Source organism: Rhinolophus sinicus, chromosome X, assembly GCF_036562045.2.
Source record: "Rhinolophus sinicus isolate RSC01 chromosome X, ASM3656204v1, whole genome shotgun sequence".
In the NCBI taxonomy this organism is placed as follows: Eukaryota; Metazoa; Chordata; class Mammalia; order Chiroptera; family Rhinolophidae; genus Rhinolophus; species Rhinolophus sinicus.
The window spans coordinates 101,266,722-101,285,176 of NC_133768.1; the positions used below are offsets into that span (position 1 = coordinate 101,266,722).

General features: G+C 37.8%; 1 protein-coding gene across 11 annotated transcripts in view; it reads right to left on the bottom strand.

The window, feature by feature from the left end:
- Nucleotides 1–705: 705 nt before the first annotated feature.
- ATP11C (ATPase phospholipid transporting 11C (ATP11C blood group)) overlaps nucleotides 706–18,455 on the bottom strand; it is a 165,885-nt gene continuing 148,135 nt past the window's right edge. For 7 of the 11 annotated variants that reach the window (XM_019750470.2, XM_019750469.2, XM_019750468.2 and 4 more), the window contains 5 exons: nucleotides 17,978–18,043; nucleotides 15,781–15,884; nucleotides 12,241–12,394; nucleotides 5,947–6,051; nucleotides 706–3,285 (listed from right to left, as the gene is read on the bottom strand). In XM_019750470.2, the coding sequence (XP_019606029.2) occupies nucleotides 5,950–6,051; nucleotides 12,241–12,394; nucleotides 15,781–15,884; nucleotides 17,978–18,043 (426 nt within the window). In that variant the 3' untranslated portion in view covers nucleotides 706–3,285; nucleotides 5,947–5,949. Of the gene's footprint in view, nucleotides 3,286–5,946; nucleotides 6,052–6,728; nucleotides 6,795–12,055; nucleotides 12,122–12,240; nucleotides 12,395–15,780; nucleotides 15,885–17,977; nucleotides 18,044–18,455 lie in introns of all 11 variants that reach the window. The other 4 variants (XR_012493555.1, XM_074324316.1, XM_074324314.1 and 1 more) reach the window with 4 other exon arrangements.

Consider the following 18,455-nt stretch of genomic DNA (forward strand, 5'->3'; position numbering starts at 1 on the left):
GGAAATGACTCTGTGACAAAGCTGAAACTTGAACGCAGGTCTCACCTCCAAATACGGCACATTTCCCATTTAACAACAACAACAACAAAAGGCTACAAAAACAGAGATTGAAGTGTAAAAATGTAATGTATCCAGCTACAGTGGAGAAACTTCAGTTTCTCAGCAGTCAAGGAGAGCAGGGTTTTCCCAAAGGGACTTTCACAAGACCCTGGATGCAGGCTGAGCAATGTCAGAGAAGCGGGGAGGGGAAGAGAAAAAGAAACGGAGAGAGAGGTGCACACACACATTTTGGACCAAGTTTCGAGCTTCTGTAAAATCCCTGCATCGCTGGCTACTTAAGAGTCAAATGATTTCAATGGGATGGAGAAACAGACCATACATCACGCCACATGCAATGCATGGGCAGCAGCAAGCACACTGCAAGGCAGAGTAGACTTTCAATATGTATTTGCTGATCTGGCTGGACTTGTATCGATGCAGTAACAAGATGTCAGTCTTATGCAGAACTCCTGCAAATACCATAACCTCCCCAAATTAGGTACTGTCCTAAAATGCCAGTTGAACGCATACAGAAATTGTCCATCTTCTGTGATCTGTACAGGCAAAGAGGAAATTAGAAACTTATTTCCCATCACCAAACTGCTTCCATATTGTTTTTACGTCCAACTGAGACCTTCCCCAAAAAAGAGACTAAAATAGCAATCATATCATACCAAAGTTTATTGATTACATCAAACAAAAATTTTTGTGATGAAAAAGGCAAGTTGCATTCATAAAAGATGGCATTCACATTCATTATAGAAAGCAACAACGTAGATGTAAAAAATTGCTCTAGTGAAAAATGCAATACTGCAGTCCCATTTTGCAAGCTGAAAAATGATTTTGTCAACACTTGCATAAAATCTGCACATTTGTATACTGCATGTTATTAAAAAATTCTATCAGTAAGTTATTGTGAATTTTGCAAATTTAGGCTTATTTTTACTGTTGCTGGTGTTAATGTGACAGGTATGGAATTTATGTTTTCAGTTTAGTAGGTAACATCCTCAAACAATGGACAACAGTTGTAAAATGACAAGGACATTCTGTAGTTCAAAATTATTCAAATGATGGATATATAACTCTATCCTTATATTTCCCCCTTTCTCTGCCACAAAATAAGGTGGTTACAGTGCTAGGCATACTGGATGGCTTACTTCAAGTTATTCCACCTATTAACCCCAGGCTAGCCATTTTTTAAGCTCATTTATAAAATACCTCTTTCAAGTGATTTTGAACTGCAGTGTAATGTGTAGCTGAGACATAACTCTAAATCCCCCTTACTCATCTTCCTGGCTGCAAGGATTTTGTATTTCCACTACCATGGATATTCTGATTATGTCAAATCTCCAATGGTTTTGCCTTAAACAAGGCTCTTTATCTACTGCGGCTCTCTCATTTGTATTCACAGTCCCCATAGTTCTTATGTAAAACAACAATAACAATACATCAACAAGTATAAAAACACGAACATGAACAAGAACAACAAAACATTAAAAGCTTTCCTGGGTCTGATTGTTTAGCTCTTTGGAATAGGCAAAGAATATGTAGACTTTGTTTTCAGCAGACTGCCTCGGGTACGGGCTACCAGAACACAGCACTCTTAGGTAAGGCGTGAATAACCTAACAAAATATTCAAAAATAATACTGATAAATGAAAACAAATTGAATCATGAAAATGGGTCAGGAATGATGGAATGGTTTCTGATAACTGAAATTATGTCCTTTCTAGAATTTAAGAAAAACTACATCTTAACAGTCACACAAAATATATATGGAAGAATCAAATGTGCCATATGGACTATGTAAATACACTGGTATAGATTGAATCCAATACTTTCCCAAATCAAGGTACAATATAAACACTACTAAGAGTACAGGCATGCCAGAAAGACAACCAAAAATGGAAACTGGTATGACAACACTTTTAAAAGACCATTTCAACCTAGAAATCAAATGTAGTCATTTATATATATATAAAAAAAAAGCGTTAAATTTTAACATGTAATAAAGACATTTCACATTTATTTTTATGTTTTAAGTGAACTCATTAGGAGGCTAAAACCTCCTTCTGGCCCAGTAAGATCAGGACTTAACGAAGGTGACTCTCATAGTTTAGAGTTAGCTCATCATGCAGCCAAGTTTGTTGAGAAACAACATTCACGCTCAGAGTCACGGCTCTGCAGGCTGAAACGTCTCGGGTGAATCCTTCCTTCCAAATTGGAAAGTTAAAAAAAAATGTGCTGCATATATGAACCAATGTAGCCTCTTCTCTTCTCTTTCAAATAAAAACCATTCATTTTGAAATAAGCTATTCCTCTCTACAAAAAATTATAAAAGATGGATGTTCAGAATGACCTTTACTTTTATGTAGCTACGGTTTTGCCCACCTTACCTCAGATCCCAGTAAAACTACTTTGTAGCTATGGTTTTGCCCACCTTACCTCAGATCCCAGTAAAACTACTTTGAGGGGCGACTAAAGCGATTGCCAATGTTTCATTTTCAAATCTAGTAGCCATAAACCCATTAATTCAGAAGAACAAAAAGTATTTTTTTTTTTTCGGGATTCTCACAAAAATACCCTGAATTAACATTCTTTCCACATTAAGTGCTCAAGGAATTTTTTTGGCAAGGATATTTTATCAAGGGAAAATTAGCACGTGGGTGAACAGGAAGGATTAACTATTCTATCTGTTGCACTGATATAATTTAGTCTTCTTGTACTTTCAAGTATTCTTTTCATATGCTTGAAAAAATAATTTAAGATTACCATTCAGCAGGAACAAGAAATGTGATCCAAATAGCCTATTTGTTCCGCCAGGCAAAAAAAGAAATATTAGCAAAATCTATCCATTCCCATTGCATGACTTCTATTTTATACTATTGTATTTAAATCCATTCAAAGAGTTCATGGGTTAAAAGAGCACCCATTTGATAGTTTTATTATTCTATCTAAAGCCAGAAATTCTAAATATTCTTGCTTTCAACTTTCATACAACTCATAACTTTGAGCTTTGGCCATAATGGCTACTTACAATAACTGTAAATGCTTAAGAGAGTCATTTGGTATGTCAATGGACATTTATTCTGAACCCTACTAGACAGAAGAGTGGTTTAGTTGGTTGCATATTGAGTATCCTGAGATGATAGCTTTTTGTAGTTGTTTCTTCATGTTTTCTTTTTTAGCTGTAACCACTGTCAACATGCTTGTAGGACAACAATGTAGGCAGTTCAAAGTTCGGACTCTGAAAAATTTAAAGTGTACAGAGTTAAAAGGTTTACCTTAATAATAATCATGTGAAACCATCTGTTTAGCATTTTCAAAAATCAATCAAGTAGTAAGTCAATCAAGTAGTAAGTTTTGTTATGAGAGTAAAGCAACCATCTTAACCAAGTGCCAAGTTTTATTCACATGCAGGGAAGAAGAAAGTGACACAAGAACCAGTTTTTAACCCTTTTGTAATTTGTCAGCTGAATAGATTCAGACTTGCTTTTTGCTTTTGGATTGCTCCAGGGTTCTCCTAATAGTTGTAACCACGAGGACCATCCACCACAGCAGAGGCGTACCTCACCAAGACCCCTTCCTTTAGTCTGTGAGCTCCTTGAAAACGGGGACATTTTCTTTATCTTTCTATCGCCAGCACACAGCGAATGCTCAGGACACGCTGAATGAAATCAATCAATGACTGTTTTTCTGGATGTGTTAATTTTGACAAAGTCCGAAGATGTAATCAGTTTGGAAAGACTGCTGTGAAGGTATTTTTCCTTAACTGAAAGAAACAGGTTTCCTCCCTATAATATTGAAGTTAATATTCTTTTTGGTAGATCATACATTATGTGTCTACAAGTCAACCGACTCTTCGGTTTTTCTTCTTCATTGTCTTTTTGGAAAAAAACCCACAGAAATTTCCCTAAGAAACCTGTACATTCTTTTCTGTCCTCTAAACATTATCAGATGCTACGATCGGGATGGGGCACATCAGGACAACTGATCCCTGAGTGGCGATCAGGCATGTTGAAAAGTACAAGTCCTATGTCAAGGGCGGGAGCCTCACTCCGATTCTCCATTTTAAAATCCAACCTTTTAAAATCTGAATGTTGGAAGGCTTTCAAAGGGTGTTTATTTCCTTCCCATTTTCGTGCACCTTCCTTTCCATGGTTGGACTAGAAGTCCTCTCGAGTGCCTTCCATTCCTTTTTACGTTCCATAGTCTCCTATTAGTTTTTCAGATAGCAGGGTCATGGTGACTCTAATCAAAATAAGACTGCCATTCACATCGTGAACTTCTAAAATGTGTCATGCCGTTCCCTTATCAACACCAAGGGACAAACTCAGTGGGGCTAAACTAACTGCCAAATATTTTCCTTGGAGGAGAAATACTGCCACATGAAAATACATTCCTGGAAGAAATAACTACATTTGAAATAAAATAACTGTTAAAAAAAATACAACTTCCTCTGTTCTGTTAGGTATCATAGGAGTTAAGGCCCTGGAGAGGCCAAAAGCAGCAGCAGTGTCTGCTACCCAGCCTAGCACCCCAAACCACAGACAAAGTGAAGAAAGCAATCCAGGGGGATACAAGATTAACTGGAAACAGTATAGCACCACACAGCCGAAGACAAGGCTATCTGGAACAAAAGGGTCAAAGACTTTGAAGGCTACCGGGAAGCAGACTCATTACCGAGGGAAAATATAAGCAGATGAGTTGCTCCAAATGGGGGCGGGGGGTGGGGAAGATGCTGAGTGAGGCCAAAATGAGTTGGCTTCCAAAAGAACACTGCAGATGCCGACTGCGATGAACTGCAGGAGATGGACGAACCAACAGAATCAATCCATTAGTTCGGTATGTATTCTTTGCCGGAGGGTGGGTAAGCTGATAGCTGACGAAAAAGTGGGCCTATCAGGTGGCCACAGTTGTTAGTTTCCAAGTGAACGGACCTGCAATTTCTTTCACAACAATCATTAATTTTTACGTGTGCATGAAAGACAGCCCAGCCCTAAGCTGGTTCGAATTGTTTCCAAGCAGAAAAGCTTGGAACACTCATTCATGAATGACTCTAAATTCCCATGGATGGAGAAAAGACCTATGAAGGTCTGAGGTGACAGAGGCCACTGCAGTGGGAAACAGAAAACACATGGAGGAGTCATTCTAAGTTCAAGAGTCCTCCCCCAGCATATCAATGCCTCCCAAATATTTTTGGGGGTAAATGACAGAATATGGAAGAAAATGAATTTACTCATTTCTGGAAAAATTAATTATGAAGCAGTGTATATCATTAGCCTAACATCCCCCTGAATGGCTAGGAAAGATTTTACCTCTGAAAGTCGAAACATTTAGCTTGAATAAAACTTGACATTAAAAAGTGATTACAGTAGACTGGATCATTAATACATTTTTGGGGATCACACATTTACAAGGACATTAAGTATATACCTTCAAACACACAAGACACAGCACATGGAGATACAAACACACTGAATTATTTTCACATAATTCCCAAAAGAACATGCAATGCTAAACTGACTTGATATTATACAGATGCAATTTTGGAATATTTGCTTTCAATTTTCCAAATCACGTTTTAAAATCTGAATTGTATTTCCTGATCAGTATTAAGGAGCATTTTCACATGACGGCACTGCCGTCACTACTTGCTCTTTACAAATTAGATACATTGTGTTACACCCTTTAGCTCTGGAAAATGCCTAAAATTTTGGGGGCTTAGCAAATTTAAAATGTGTATTTCCCCATATTCCAAGTAATGCATCTTTATACTTTTGCGAAGAAGAGTGTAAAGTTCACCACACCAACAGCAGAGAAAATTTAGAGAGTGGTATTTTCATTTTTTTTCTTTATAATGCTGTTAATCCGTTTCTTTAAAGCCAGCCCGCTTAACGCTAGGTACCTGTTACAATATATTAGATTCGTCTGAGAATGTTCGTAAAAGAAGAGGTCTGACTGAAGGTCTGGTGGATAATGAGTCAGATGCCTTTTTACAGCTCAGATTTCTCTGTAATAGTGAGGTAAAGATACTTAAAGAATTTGAAGATTGGTTAACCTACCTGGTGATAAAAATATAGAAGAAAAAAATCATTTCCTATATACTACTCTTGTGGCCAAAGAACAAAGGATTACACGATAGCAAATGCATAACATTTAAATGAATACATTTCAAGACCTAAGAAAGTCTCCAACTGGAACTGAACTGTTTTCATGGTAGAAATATACAGACAGTAGTAGTATGTGGCAAACTAGGGTTTTTGAAATGACACTGGTAGATTATGTGGTGGATGAGTCAGTATGGTCTGATTAGTAAACCTTACCCTCCTTTTGGTGAACACCTCTGAGAGTTGTGCCAGTGCTGTCAGTGTATCGAACACAGAGAAATTTGTGCAAAACATTCCTGTCTTGGTGAACAGATTAGTTCTAACCCGCCGTGGCTTCTACTGCACACTAGGAATCAATGGGACCAGAGACTTACTGTTCAACTTTTTGTAAATCACTTCCTCTTCAGTGTGACAGTTTGAGAAGGTGAACAAATGATTAAAGGAAAATGACAAAATACTCTTAAGTATCAATGGAAGATAACAAAAATGAGGCATGAGCAGTAATTTTTCATAAGAATCAGAAAATGGTGTCAAGCAAATGAGAATGCAAGCAAGTTGGTACATTAAGAAAGGAAATCACCTTATTCACTCCAAGAGAAACTGTGATTGCTGGAAGTTTGAGAAAGCATGAAGACAGTAGATGTTCCTGAGGAAGGGAGGCGTTTCGTTACCTTGTTCACAATTGCACAAAAGGTGGAAAATTGCAGTAGGAAAAAGAGAAATGCAGAAACCGAAAAAAAAAAAAAAAAAGGTAAATACTCTCTGAAATGTAAGACATTTAAAAAGAAACCTTGAGAATTTGAAGTCGAAATGACATGTTAGTTTTGAAGATGTTACTTTCACAAGTCAAAGTAGAGTTAAGAGTTAGGAACAGTCTATTATATGTGCAAACTACTATTTCTCTGTATATCATTTTAAAATTATTTTCTTAATGGGAAAATTGACTATTTTGGAATAATTTTAAAATAAGCTTCTCATTGAAATAGGCTTATCTCTAATCATTAATTCACTCAGCTACATTGTTCAAAATCCATGGGGTCAGAGAGCTATGTCCAGGCTCCATCACCAATCCATCTTGAAGTGAGTAATCTCCCCTGTTCAACAGCACAGATACAATATGAAGGACACTGACAGCCCTTAGGCAGCTGCAGGTTAAAAACCTAATCAAAACTAACACAAATGGAAAATATATGGTGAAATCACGCTTTAGTCCCATTTACCTCTAGGCCAATGCTTAACGTCCTTTATTCTAACATAATTTGATGGGTTTCCTTTTCCTACAAAAACCTCCTTAAAAGGGTAGGCTAAAGAGCTATGAATTTTTCCTTTAAAACACCCAGAAAAAGTAAGCATTGATAACCTAAAGTTCAATCAGAAAACCTAAAAGGTTATTTTTTCCCTTACTTATTCTGTGCCTGAAGTTATAAGCTAATTTACAGACTTGGTTCTTGCAGTGCCCAAGCAAACCACAAGATGAGTGGTTACCTATGGGGATGAGATTAACAATTCTGGTAATTACCCATATCTGCTACTTAGTGACTAATGAAAACAGGCTTAAGAAGAGAAACCAGTTAAAGTAACATTTATGTCCAGCAGAGTCGAATAAACAGTTAAACTTTTAAAGGCAAATACTTTGATTTATTCATATATTTTAACATAAGTATGTTAAAATTTTATAAAATATTTTACCTGCAAATTGGTGACATGCAAATTACAAATGTATAAAGCTAAATAAATATTTAGTTTCTGAAAAAATTATTTATAATTGCTCTGTCTTCTATTTTGTGGGCCAGAACTTTACAAGATTAACATGATAGCAAGTCCCGCACCCCGTGTTTAATACAGTTAAGATTGTATAAGCACATTTTGGTGTGCTCAAAACCTTGTACCCAACCGTCAGAGATAAAAGTATTTCTGTGAAACATAAATTTTAGGGGCTTATAGATTAGGTTACTTTATAAAGGAAAAAAAAAGGAAATATGCAAGTACAGAAGGCAGTAGAGAGCATGGAAAAAGCATCTAAAAAGCTATCAAAAATTGATACAGCTAGCAACTGGTGGGGGAGACAGGTAAGAAGGACGGAGATAATGAGCTAAAACAGTATGAAATTTCCACATTCCTTTGCAGTCATCTATAGAGCTTTGACACTGGCTCCATTGGCAGTCGGTCAAAGAGGCCAATGCATAAAGGTCCATCTCAACAGCCACAACGTTAAGATTCAACTTTATTTTGGTCTAACCCAGTTCACAGGGCTATTATCCTCAGAACCCATGGTTGTCATATGACACTGTCAGCATTGCAATAGTAATTATAATTGTCACCATTGTTATTATAAGGATAAACTGTATTTTCCAAAATTTCCAGTGCTTTCTCTGGGAAGTTTGCTCAGACAGCTGACATTCTTCCTTTTCCTGTCTTCCACTCTGAATGAGCTTCCTATCTAATGGCATATTTCTCCTTGTTTGTGCAGACATCCCATGCTAGGCATCGCCATGTTGCTGGGTCCATTCCCTTTAGATTATAGTGTTTCCATGTCTAGCAGGCAAAGTCAAACCTTCCTTTTGATTGCGGTGGTTTACATGGGAAAACTTACATTAAAGATATGGGGAACATTCTTCCACCAGAAATGGGAAGTGGTATTTATATCACTTAGCCAGAAAGTCCAGGTACATTTCACTCATTGAGAGATAGCCAAATAACTGTGCTTAGAGAACACAACTTTTTGAAATACCAAAAATCCTAAACTTGAAATTTCCTGTGAAGTGTTATCCTGCTACTCCACTGTTCAGGGCTCAGTGGCAGTTTCATTATATTCGGTTAGCAGTATGGTGGTGCGGCTTTGTCAATTTATAACCTACAGAAAAGCCCCATGATCCTTTATGATGAGATTTTAGCTAAACAATGAAGCACACTGCTGAAAATATAGCTAAGGAATACATAGCATTAACATCCTTGAGTTAAATGACTGAGGGAACCTATTTTTGAAGATCGCAGAATCCTTTATAATGCTACCGAACTCAGCTGTGATGGAGGCCGCCATACCAGCCTTTTTCCTGGAGGCTTCAGGAAGTAGCGACTGGGACCTTGAAATACCTACGAGCCGTATCACTGAGTCTACTATTCTGATTTATACCTGCTAACAAAAGTGTTCCCTCTGAATCCCCCTATGTAACCTAACTAGAGTGAAGACTCCTTGTGAGCTGGGGCCCCATCCGATTCTTCCCTGAATTACCAACACCTAGTATAGTAGCTACTACATTGGTGCAAAAGGAATTGCGGTTTTTGCAATTGATTTTAACCTTTTAAACTGCAATTCCTTTTGCACCAACCTAAGAACTTACAGTGGACCCTCAGGGAATGTGTTGAATTGAATGGAATTCACCAGAAGGCTGCTTCTGTAATTGTGAAATGTAAATTGTTTAGCTTCTTTTTCAAATGCAGTGTATATCAAATATACAAGATACTTACTGGTGGAAGTCAAGGGATCTTCTACTTTTAGGTAGGAATATACCTTTTATCCCATACCTTTATCCCTCTCAACCTGGTCAGGTATGAGGTCAACCCAGTGTAAAATAATCTTTTGCCTCTCTTTAAAACGAGGCCAATGCCTTAACGAGGGATACTGAACAAAGCAGGAAGTCACCCGGATGTCAGACTGTTGTTCATTAAGATATTCCTTCTCCTTTATCTTAGAAGTGGACTCCACCTCTCTGATATAGCCACATAGGGCCTTATGTAAACAGACGTGACTTATCAGAATAGCCGTGGCTGCCATGTTTTAGGTGGCCTTTATGCATTCATAGGTACTACTTTGCTCTTGCATTTCCTCACAAGGAAAAAAAAAGTGGCAGCACTGCTGAGTGGCCACAATGTTTTGTCTCATCTGCAACTCTCAAAATCCCATGGAGTCTGAAAAACCATTCAGCCTTTCAGACACTGGATATAAAGAGAGATGTTCATCATTAGGCGGTTCAGCATATTCATTGGTTCATTGTGGGCAGGAATAAATGAATGAATGATTGAATGAATGAAGGTGATGATGGAAATTCCCCTGGTTGTTCTAGCACATCAGCATGCCAAGCTACTAGAATTGCTCCTATCATGTACACAACCCATGGCAAACAAATTTCATGCTGAATCCCTGGCAACATTCTATGGCTACTATGTAAAAAGGACTGCAGGCTCAGAACTCTATGCTTTCAACAGAGGTTAGGAATCTGCTGTTTGCAGGGAAAGAAAATGTTCTAAATCTTTATCTATGACTGCTTCGTGGCATCCCTCCATTTAATTTAGATAAAAACATTTAAAATATTTACTGGCCATTTGATTCATGTAAAAGTCACTACCAGCCAGTATCTAATTTAAAAAAAAAATAAAGGGCCTAAAGAAGAGGATAAGATAGTATGTCTGAAGGTTTTGATTTCTGAGATTTTTGTATCATATCATCTTGAGAACATGAAGCTGGGTGTGAACCATTACTTAGTATGAGCTCCATTACTCCAACTAAGAAAAACATTTAGGAGCACCCCAAAGTGTACTCCCAAATAGGGACAATGGAAGAGCATCTCAGAGATCCTTCCCAGACAAATTCTTTTATAACAAGGCACCATACCACTTCTTACTGTGATTTTTATTTTTATTTTGCTTCATGCAAATTGCCACTTGAGCCCTTCTGGGAGGAACCGGTTTTACTGATCTGTTCCACCCCTGTTTAACTGATACTAAAGTATAATCAGGCAAGAGAATGTCACCTTACCATCCTAAGACTAAACACCAGGGTAGAGGGAGTTAGTTGTGGATCTACTGGGAGGATTAAAGAGTAGACTAAGGCAGTCTTAGCTAGGTTAACATTATTGGGTGCAGTTCTAGCCATAAGGCATTCAGAAGCAGGCAGTTAAGGCCAGTTCTGACCACCTAACTGTACACTGACTGACCTTGGATGCCAAGTATCAATGCAGCTTACGCCACTGACAATCTATTGCTTTTGATTGGGGCTGATACTGACTTGTATCAATGAAGCCACTCTTCATACATCTAACTACTGAAGATATTCCCACTATAATCATTTTAGTTCCCTATGTCTGCATGATGACATCCACTGGATTCTATCAATTCAATAGGTCTCTCCAAAATCAGATAAACCAATTTTGTGCCTAAACTGGTGGGCAAATTTGATCAAACAGATCAGGTAGATATAGCCTACATTATTTCCTGAAAATATTGCCTTACAGGGGTTACAAGATCTACTTGGTGTCAAGATGACAGAAACAGGGCTTTCTTTGGCAAAATGAGCTAGTGTTGGCAGGAAGAATATGACATAATTAACCTGTTGGTCAAAATTTGCGGGAAGATTTTTTTCCCCCCAGGCTAATCTACCCCTTTCAATTTAAAGGCTTTTTAAGAAATGTTCAAAAGATGTCAGACAATGCAGGGCCAAGCAATTAGGCTGACAGAGGGTAATAACTTCTCGTTCCAGCAAGAAATTTATAATTTAAGCAGCAAAAATAAAAACACACTTATAAAACAATTCTGAATTTTTACAAGTGTGTTCAGGAGGGTAAGGATGCAGAAACCACATCCAGATAATTTTCTTTGGTTCAATGATACTGCTGGACAGACAGGGCTAGAAGCAACACAGAGATTAAGCAGCACTATAATTAAAGGAAGGGGAAAGGTTTGAAAGAGGAAAATTGGGATTACCAACTGAAAAAAAATATGCAAACAACCCATAGAGAAATGTCTAAGGTTAAAGCTGGAATGTTGGTGTGGAGTATAAATTCCTGGTGTGAAAATTCTAGGCTAAAGAAAAACACCATTTTTTCCATTTAAAATTCCATATGGAGCATATGAGATACTCCATATGGACTGCTAAAGGTCACATAGAACACTATTAAGGAATCTACTTACCACCTGCATTGGATAACGAAGTTTTTACTATACTTTTTATGCAGAAGAGGAAATTAAGTGATGAACCTGTAAGGAGGGGTTTAACATGCTGTAACTAATGCAATTCTCTCAAGAAGGTTTTTAGTTCACGGCAGATATTGAAGCCCCTTCCAAAAATCAGGTTGCAATATAAACTTAGTTCTTACCCTGGCACTTCTTCGTTTCACATTCTTTAATAGTATCAGGAGAATCTCAGGGAAAAGGCTGATAAATATTAGAAGGATGATGGCCAACCATGTGGATACAGAAGACAGCATCTGAGCAAATACGAAATACATTCTCTGCTGTTTGAGAAAAGGCCTAGCGTAGAAAGAAAATACAAATGGAAAAACAAATCAGTTCCTGTCATATGAAACAGAAGTGTAATTGAAACTGTCTTTTGTATTTAGAAGAAATTTTCCTTACTCACATTAATAAAATTAATTAAAATTTTTTTTCCTAAAAGTAGTAAACAGATTTCATTTACCAAATGTTTGGAAAGAAATGAAATGATAATCAAAAAAGAAAAAAGATAATAAAATGTCTTTGACTTAGAAACAAACAAGCAATCAACCTTAAAGCTGCCAACTGGAGAGTATTTGTTTGTGTTAGAAAATTCTGGAGCTTCAAAGATATTCAAGAAAAATGATGGTTAAATTTTATGCTAACTAGCATTTTATTTCCTTGGCTGTTTTATTACTATGAGAGAGGATTTGTGCTCTATATTCAAAATTTAAAGGACATTTTTATAACACTCCCCAAGCACCCCTATGCAAATACAAAAAGGACTGTAGAGCTTATCTCTCTCAAATGGGAGGAATCTATCATTCTCACCCACAGAGAGTGCCAAAAAAATGTGTACACATTTTAAGAAAGAAAAACTGTATTAAAATTGTAATATTCAATATATACTGATAACAAAAGATGAATACAAGTCACGTGTGACTTCTGCAATGACAAGAGGTGCTCAAAGTGGTTACCATCAGCGTCCAGAGACTTCTGATTACGGCGAACTACTGCTTGAGCAACAGTGACCAAAGTGTCTACTTGTACACATTTTTTTGGCACCCCCGGCCTGATATATTGAGTATCAGTGTGTACAAAATAGGCTGACAGACAGCAGAATATTGCTAACAGGATATTAAGCCTTGGAGTCCAGAAATCCAGGAGGACCCCTCATTCTGATATTGCATTTCCTTCCAAGTCATCTACTGAACTGTTAGGTGGCTATGGAGAAGCATACCCAGGTTCCCTTCCCCTGCCTGAGCTGAACCACAGAGCAGCTGCTCAAGGTCAGGATGCACATCAGACTATCCTTGGATTAGGAGCCCTAGGTAGGTAACTGGTTGGTCCCATTTAGTAGATCATGCATAGTGCTCACTCAAGATAAACGGGTTTCTCATTTAAAAATGGATGTTTGTGCACTCTCAGGTAACATAATAAAAATCAAACATGTGGCAACAAATGAGGACGGTAACGTGGAGAAACTTATGAGGTCTGGGCTAAACAGGATTTCTTGGGTCCCTACCATACAGAAAAGATTTCTGCAGCACTCTACCTGCACTCTAGTTTTGAAGAGCACCCTAATTTTCTAGGCAGTTAACTGAACCATAATAAGGGTCCAGCAGGCAACTGACAGCTGGTCACAGGATATTTCTTTGCACAGTACACACAATACTCTGTGATTAATATCGCTAGATTTTTTTTTTTTTTACCTCGGTGACATCTGTGGAGGTTTGCAGGGGAGCAGTAAAAAACAGACGGTATTCCGGGTTGGGTTTGGGGTTCATTCTCACTGCCCACTTCCAAAGAGGAGTGTGTTACAATGCCTCAAGGTTGGACATTTCTAGAGATATGAGCTGCAACCAGCATTCAGATGCAGTTTCACAGATTCTAGTCACATCTTGCCGGTTGCTTTATAATATAAATTTGATATTCATGTAGTAGCTCAACTCAGACAGGTCTACTAAAAGGGAGCACTACACGCAACAAAATAAAAGATTAATATTTCATTTTCAGTTAAGTATCTCTAATGAATCAAAACAGGTATGATGAAGTCTTAGTCACTTAAAGGATTTACTTCAATCAATAAAGAACAGTCTATGGTAAGAGTCAGAAACTTGTTTAGTTTGCTAGACACATTTTACTCTTGTGGAAAACTTGCATAATTAGTTCAGATGCTTATTAGACAGATTCATAGACAGAAATAATGTACTGTGGCAGACCTACAATTGCATATTTCAGTTGGTTAATCAACGTTGATTCATTTGTATATTATTAAAGAAAACAGACTTCCTTTAGCCTCACTGCTTTAATAATTACCTATATAGGTGCCAAATAAAGGCTGTAATTACACTTTTTGGAGCGGTACTTCCTGAAGTGATTAGGTTTTTCATATGTTTTTTTTCTTTTAAGGTTTTTATTGAAAAAAGCTTTTCAAAAAAGTCCAGTTTCTTCTAATTAAGTCTCAAGGGACACATACAGGGTCATCACATCTCTGCGATAACGTGGAATGTTTTGTATGTATGATTTTGCTCAAATGAGTAAAAATATATACTCCTAGAATCTCACCTTATGGCTTAGTCTAATCATGCTCTCTGCTGCTGGCATCCTCGTCAGGGGAAGCCATTGATTCATGAAAACAAGTATGATATTTAAAAAGAAAATACAGTTGACCCTTGAACAACACAGGTAAATGTACAGTTGGCCCTCCGTTTCCTCAGTTTCGAATACATGGAGTCAACTAACCGCAGATGGAAAACATTATTTTTGATCTGTGGTTGGAAATCTCTGAGTGCAGAGGGCCAACTGTATGCATTGTTTTATGCTATTTCATATCAACGATTTGAGCACCTGCGGATTTTGGTATCTGCAGGGGTCCTGGAACCAATCCCCAGCGGATACCAAGGGATGACTGACTGTAGGTTTAAGTTGTTGCGAGTCAAAAGACCGTACGTGGATTTTCGACTGCAACAGGGTCAGCGTTCCTAACCCCCATGTTGTTCAAAGGTCAACTGTACAGGGCTCTGGGAGTAAGGAAAGGAGAGGAAAATTTGACTTATTTTCATTCCTTATAAGTCTCCCAATCACAGCTATGTGTCCCTCAATGGACTCTAATCTCTTTGAGGCAGGGGTACGGTCTATTCGTCTCTGTATGCCAGAGTACCTTGCTCAAAACAGAGTCTGAATATACAAGTATTAAACCAAAATGAACTGAATGAACTTTAAGGCCAAGCTGTAGATTCTGCCACTACCCACAAAACAATGAGGTGATTTCAAGATATAAGTCTCTGAATATTAAGTGGTATATATTCTATACCATGAGCACATCTATCAGCCACTACATTGTGTAGAAACTTTACAGGATGAATATTTCCACCAGAAATCACATGGGAGATCATGCTAGAAATTACAGTTTCACTTCACAGAGAGATGTTTACACACTTTCATGTTGAAAGATTTGATAGGGGCTACCAGAAGAGAGGTTTTTTGAGTAACCGGTGCAGTGTATTTACTTGTATTTGATTTCTTACTTGAAATTAGCAGTGTTGTTGGCTAGAAGTAACTTCCAGTCCATTTATACGGAAAACCAGCCATCACGATCAAAACTTTAAAAGCATATAATTAACGCTTGCATATACGACGTATATATACACATATACCTATTTTGTTATTTACGTAAAACTCACACACATACAGCTGCTTACCAAATAATTCCTCCCCAGAAGAATGAGAAAAATACATAAAAGGCTAAAGAACCCCAAATCACAAAATGATTTATCCAGGTCCAGAAGCGAGTATCCAAGGCAAGCTGAAAAGATAGAACACAAGAGATTTCATGATGGGTACAAATTGCACCTGCAATAATACACTACAGTATCTGATAAGTTGTATACAATATGATACCTATGGGAGGACGTAGCTTGGGCCAGGCTTCAAGAAAAGAATGGAACTAAAGGTAGAACAGAGTCCAGGCTTTTCAAAGAGCTAGGTTATGAAAGAGCTGAACTCTGCCCCAAGGCCTCTACGCTCTAGAGTATAGGTGTGGAGATGGGGTTAAGCAAGCAGCCAGAAGGTATGGGGCTACAGATGTCTCACTACTGAAGGAAGGGCAAAGAATGAGGTAATGGTAACATCCAGGAGTCTGAAGGCCCAAGGCCGCAGGTAGTGGCAGCCAGGGAGATGATGGCAGAAGAAGGCCTAACTGGTGGAGGCAGGTATAATGAAAGGCAGTAGGAGAAGGAAGACCTGGCTAGCTAGGAAGGATATACAAACTATACAAACGAGTCATGGTATTTCTAACACAACAGATGGGGGTTACAAAATGCCAAGGAAACTAGCTCTATACACCTGCATTATGTAGCAACAGATCATGGGTCTGACTATGCAGTATGCCTTTCAACTGCAAAACCCTTACCTACTCAATTACATTAATAACATTTTCAGTTGCCTTAGATATTAATACCTTCATGTTCCTGCCAGGGCTGATTGTTTCTTCAGATTGTGGAACCTGGGATTTTCAAATGCAATCTAAACACAAAAAGTATGGTCTGTTTTGCTTGTTTTCAAATTTCTGGGCCACAAGGACTAATAATATCCAGGGCATTTAATGACTGAAGAGGAGGTGGTATCTCAGTTTTGTTACTTGCTGTGACACATGGTCCTCATCTTTCCATTACAGTTTCTCACTCACAAACAGGATGTTGATAACATTGTTAATGTAGCCCAGTATCGGGTTTTCACCCTCTGGGCTGCTAGCGAAAAGGTCACAGTAACACCCATCCAAAGAAGAGGGAGTGGATGTCTTTTGAGGGACACGTGAGGCCAACTTTATGAAGGACACTTGGAAGCCCTGGGGCCACACACAAGGCCAGGGGGAAAAATGGGGGGAGACTTCCATTTCATAACATGATCCTTTGAAACATAATAATAAACAACTAGCACTTACTGTACTGAGCACATTCTATATGCTGGACTCCATTCTAAGTACTTTAAATGTATCACCATTGACTTCTCACAGAAGAACCTAAGAGAGGTGGGTGCTACTTTTATCTCCATTTTATAGAAGAGGAAATGGAGGTTCTGAGAAATGAAGCCTCTTGCCCGACGACATCTTGCTAGTGAGCAGCTAAAGTGAGGAAAGTGGTAACGTTTTTTTGTAGTCCTAAAATATTATTGAAATAGTAGATGCAAACATATGCTAGTTCTTTTAGGTATAAGAAATTACCCAGAAATAAAAATTTAGAGGGGAAATGATTAGAAGTCTACTGTCAATTATACTTCTGAATTGGAGTTCTGACCTAGACAAGGCATACGGTAATTCATTTGAACGTACTCATTCTTGGACCCCATGTGAGGTGTTTGGACCCCATGTGAGGTGTTTATTACTGGAATGATCAAAAAAATTTGATTATGTTTCCAACTGTAAGAAGAGTCCCAACTCAGGAAAATGAAGGGTAGCATTCATCATGGCGTCAGAGCCATTATTATATGGCTGCCAGTGATTCTGCCCAATCTCCCCTTCTTGTATATTATCTGCTGTATATTTTTACGCATTTTATTACCAATATGGGTAAATTTCAGTGATGAATACATTATATAAAATTTCATCATTACCAAGCTCTTTTGCATACATATTTTGCTCATGGACACCTATTCAACTGTCTTAAGTATCCAAATTCCTTAAAGGCCTGGCATTCTTAAACATACATATAACTTTAAAGAGGATAGACAATATACAGTAAACAATAAATAACAAATGGTATACAAATGCCCAAATCTCTAATATCATACATATCTTAGTAAGTATTCAGACTTGGATAACAGCCTGCAATAAAAATAAAGATTAAGACCAGAAACTATTACAACAGGGTGCTAAATATTTTGAATAAATAAAAATCTAACCTTCAGAGTTACAGTGAAAACTAAGACTGTAAAAACAATGGTTCCAAAAGTCCAGTTGCCATAGACCTGAAAAACATTGAACAATTACATGTACCAGGAATACACAAGCCTGCTTAAAAAAACCAAAAAACCAAGTTTAATCTTGTGTAACTGCTAAAGATTTATCTATGACTTACTTAGGGAAATATCTGGCCAAAAGACCAGGCCAAAAGGCTGGCTTTTACTGTGACCGTAAATTTTCTTGGTTAGATGCACTACATTTGTGGTTGGTAGAATTTATTTCCATTACTCCATGCAGCATCAAACAGGGAAAACACCAGTATGATAAAGGCAGAAAACAAACAAAAAAAACCCTGTTCTACAAACAATAATATTCATCAAAGCAAATCACTGGAGGACTCACGTTTTTAAAGATACGGGCTTTTCCTACAATATAAAACTAAAGCTCTGAAATAAGAATTTGCAGAGAAATGGACTC